This window comes from Lactuca sativa, chromosome 3 (assembly GCF_002870075.4).
Source record: "Lactuca sativa cultivar Salinas chromosome 3, Lsat_Salinas_v11, whole genome shotgun sequence".
Lineage (NCBI taxonomy): Eukaryota > Viridiplantae > Streptophyta > Magnoliopsida > Asterales > Asteraceae > Lactuca > Lactuca sativa.
Genome location: NC_056625.2, coordinates 40,724,781 through 40,727,975, shown reverse-complemented (window position 1 = coordinate 40,727,975; position 3,195 = coordinate 40,724,781). Strand labels below are relative to the sequence as shown.

General features: G+C 34.4%; 1 protein-coding gene across 1 annotated transcript; it reads left to right on the top strand.

Annotated features, from left to right (window-relative positions):
• The first annotated feature begins 1,441 nt into the window (after positions 1-1,441).
• On the top strand, positions 1,442-2,292 carry LOC122197098 (uncharacterized). Its single transcript, XM_052769667.1, has 2 exons — positions 1,442-1,769; positions 1,850-2,292. The coding sequence occupies exons 1-2, from the start codon at positions 1,442-1,444 to the stop codon at positions 2,290-2,292; spliced, it is 771 nt and encodes a 256-aa protein (XP_052625627.1).
• The last annotated feature ends 903 nt before the right edge of the window (positions 2,293-3,195 follow it).

Genomic DNA, 3,195 nt, shown 5'->3' with positions numbered 1-3,195 from the left:
AAACAAATGAAGAACCGCTATGACTACCTAAAGTCAAAATTTGGTGCTTTTTTGAAGTTAAAAAACAAAACCGGCAATGTGTACAATTCAACAACCAACACCTTCAATCTTTCCAAAGAAGAATGAGAACTAGAATCGAAGGTATTTTATTTAGTTATAAAAAATATATTATCATCTTTAAATAATAAAATATTTGTTCCAAACAGTCAAACAAACATGTGGATTCTTTGAGACGCACGCCACTACCGTACCCCGACCTTTGCACACAGTTGTTTGAAGGCGCGACTGCGACATGCATTCATAGTTGAGGGCCAACTTCTACCCTTCCCCGTCCTACTCAAGAGTCAAGTCAGTATAGTTTGCATGACTTTGATGACATTGATTGCACTCAACAAGAAACTGTAGGTCTCAGTGACGAGTCATCCGCTCAATAAAAAAAAAAAGACTACAGATAGGACAAAGAGTCAAAATAAAAGTAAAGATAAAGGCAAAGATAAGGGTAAAGATGCATCCAATTCAAGATTGCTTGAAATCGAGGAAGATATTGCCACAGTTGCTAAAATATTTGTGGAAAAGCATTCATCTTCAAATTTGGATGCGTGTATGGAAAAATTGGAGAAGTTAGGATGGGGAATATTTGATCCAAGATACACTACTGCTGTTGCTCTTTTTGGTGAAGGTGTGGATAAGAGGCACGTGTGGTTAACCATTGATCCGTCTATTTGTGAGAATTGGGTCAAGACTATTGGAGCACATTATGGAATGTTTCGCTAAGTAGATTTTTTTGAATGTTTTGATGGTTTTTTTTGGATAACTAGATTTTTGGTTTGCACTAGATGGTTTTTTTTGGATTACTTGACAAGAATGACTTGATGTTTTGGATTACCAGATGTTTTGGATTACTAGATTTTTATATGATAAGAATGACTTGATGTTTTGAATTACCTGATGTTTTGGATTACTAGATTTTTATATGATAAGAATGACTTGATGTTTTAGATGAATTTTTATGTTGTCTGTTTTTAATATAATTGTTATGTATTTTCAAAATAACAGATTGCTTATGGATTCGGATGAAGAAATTGCATTTTTCATGTTACTATGTTGCTATTGGTTGAATCTAGCATCCAACAGAATTGGAAGGGCAATTGATAATGATTCGGAAATGAGCGGTCATCAACATACACAAGAATTGCTACATGGAACTTCTACACAATGTCATGAGCTAATGCGTCTTTCTCGTGAAGCCTATGTACTTTTATGCAATCATTTTAGACGAAACAATTGGTTGCAAAGTAGTAGGCATATAAGTGTTGAAGAAAAGATGGCTATGTTCTTGACAACTATAGCACATAATAAACGGTTCAGGATTATCAAATGAAGGTTTCAACACTCCACAGAAACAGTTCATAGATGCTTTCACGAGGTGCTACATGCAATGATGATTTTTGCAAAAGAAGTTATAGTGCCAACGAATTCTAATGCAACCGTGAATTCCTCAGAGAGGCATCGTAAGCTAAAAGAAATCTTTCCTGGAGCAATAGGTGCGTTAGATGGAACTCTTGTACATGCAGTCGTGCCTGCTGATCAACAAACTCGCTATAGGGGAAGAGAAAAAGGTGAATGCTTTCAAAATGTTTTAGGAATTTGTGATTTTGATATGATATTCACATTCGTATGGGCCGGTTGGGAGGGTATAACACATGATTCGCGAATTCTGAAAGAAGTAGCATGTAACCCGACTTCAGGCTTTCCGTTCCCTCCTCCAGGTTTTTAATTCTTTTTAAATTTATTCTAAAATACAATTTTAAACTTCTATATATAATACTTCCTTCACTCATGTGTATAGATAAATATTACCTTTGCGATGCTGCATACACCAACACTCGTGGATTTATGACTCCTTACCGCAACACGAGGTATTGGTTAGCCGATTATCGACGGCGACGTGCATTAACTAAGGAGGAAAAATTCAATCACGCACATGCGCAACTCAGAAATGTTATTGAACGTGCTTACGGTGTTTTGAAGGCGAGATTCTCAATCCTAAAACGAATGACTCCTTTTCCTTTTTCAGTGCAACGAGATATAGTCATTGCTTGTTTTGCGGTCCACAATTTCATAAGGAAATGCGATATTCATGATGAGTTATTTATGATGTTCGAGGAGAACAATGCTCAAGCACAAGGGGGAGAGAATGATGGCGAAAGCGTACACGATATGGAATGGGGTTCACAAGGAAATGAATACATGAATAATTTGCGTGACCAGATTGCGAATCAATTGGGGTGAAATTAAATTTGTAGGATTTAATTTGGATTTTAGTATGATTTTGTGGATTTAAAAATATTTAAGTTTGATTTGGATTTATGTTTAATTTTGATTTATGCTAAATTTGGATTTTATATGGTTTTTATATTTTTTAAATACATATTTAAGAAATTTATTAGGTTATTTTCTAAATAAACAGTTAAATTCAATAAAAAAAATAAAACAGAAGGGTAAAATTGTCATTTTAATAATTCAGCACAACAATTCAGAGGTCCCAACCAAACAGCATGTTAAACATTCAGTTCTTAAAATTTCAGACCCTCTTAAATATTCAGACCTCTTAAAAATTCAGATCTTAAAAATTCAGATCCTGCCAAACAGCCCCTAAGTAATCTATAGGTATAATTCCCACCTAATCCTCCGTTATCACATCAAACCATAAACAACAACATTAAAATCCTTAAAATGTAGGCGAGTTTGGTTTTGAAACCGGATTGAAACGAAAAAAATGAGAACCAATGTATAGATATGGAGGAATTGAGAACCAAATCGAATTTTATATTTGTTCCCAATTGGTTCCCATTTTGGTTCGGTTTTGTTTAGTTCCAACGATTATTTTGCTCACTCCTAGCTAGTTGCCAAGAACCGAAACCGAACCGGAAACGAAAAACCCAAATTCAAACCGAATAACATATTTGGATCCCAATCGGTTCGGTTCAGTTCGGTTCTTATAGGAATTTTACTCACCCTACTAAAAATAAAGATATTTGGATTTACCGAATTACAACCCAGGTATATTATATAAAAAAGTATACAAGAGATAATTGAGCTTTATTTTATTTTAGTGAGGAAATAAGAAAAAGATGGTGGGTCTTTGTTTAAAAGGGTCAATAACAAACAAAAAGTGGAATTATATTTTCAAAA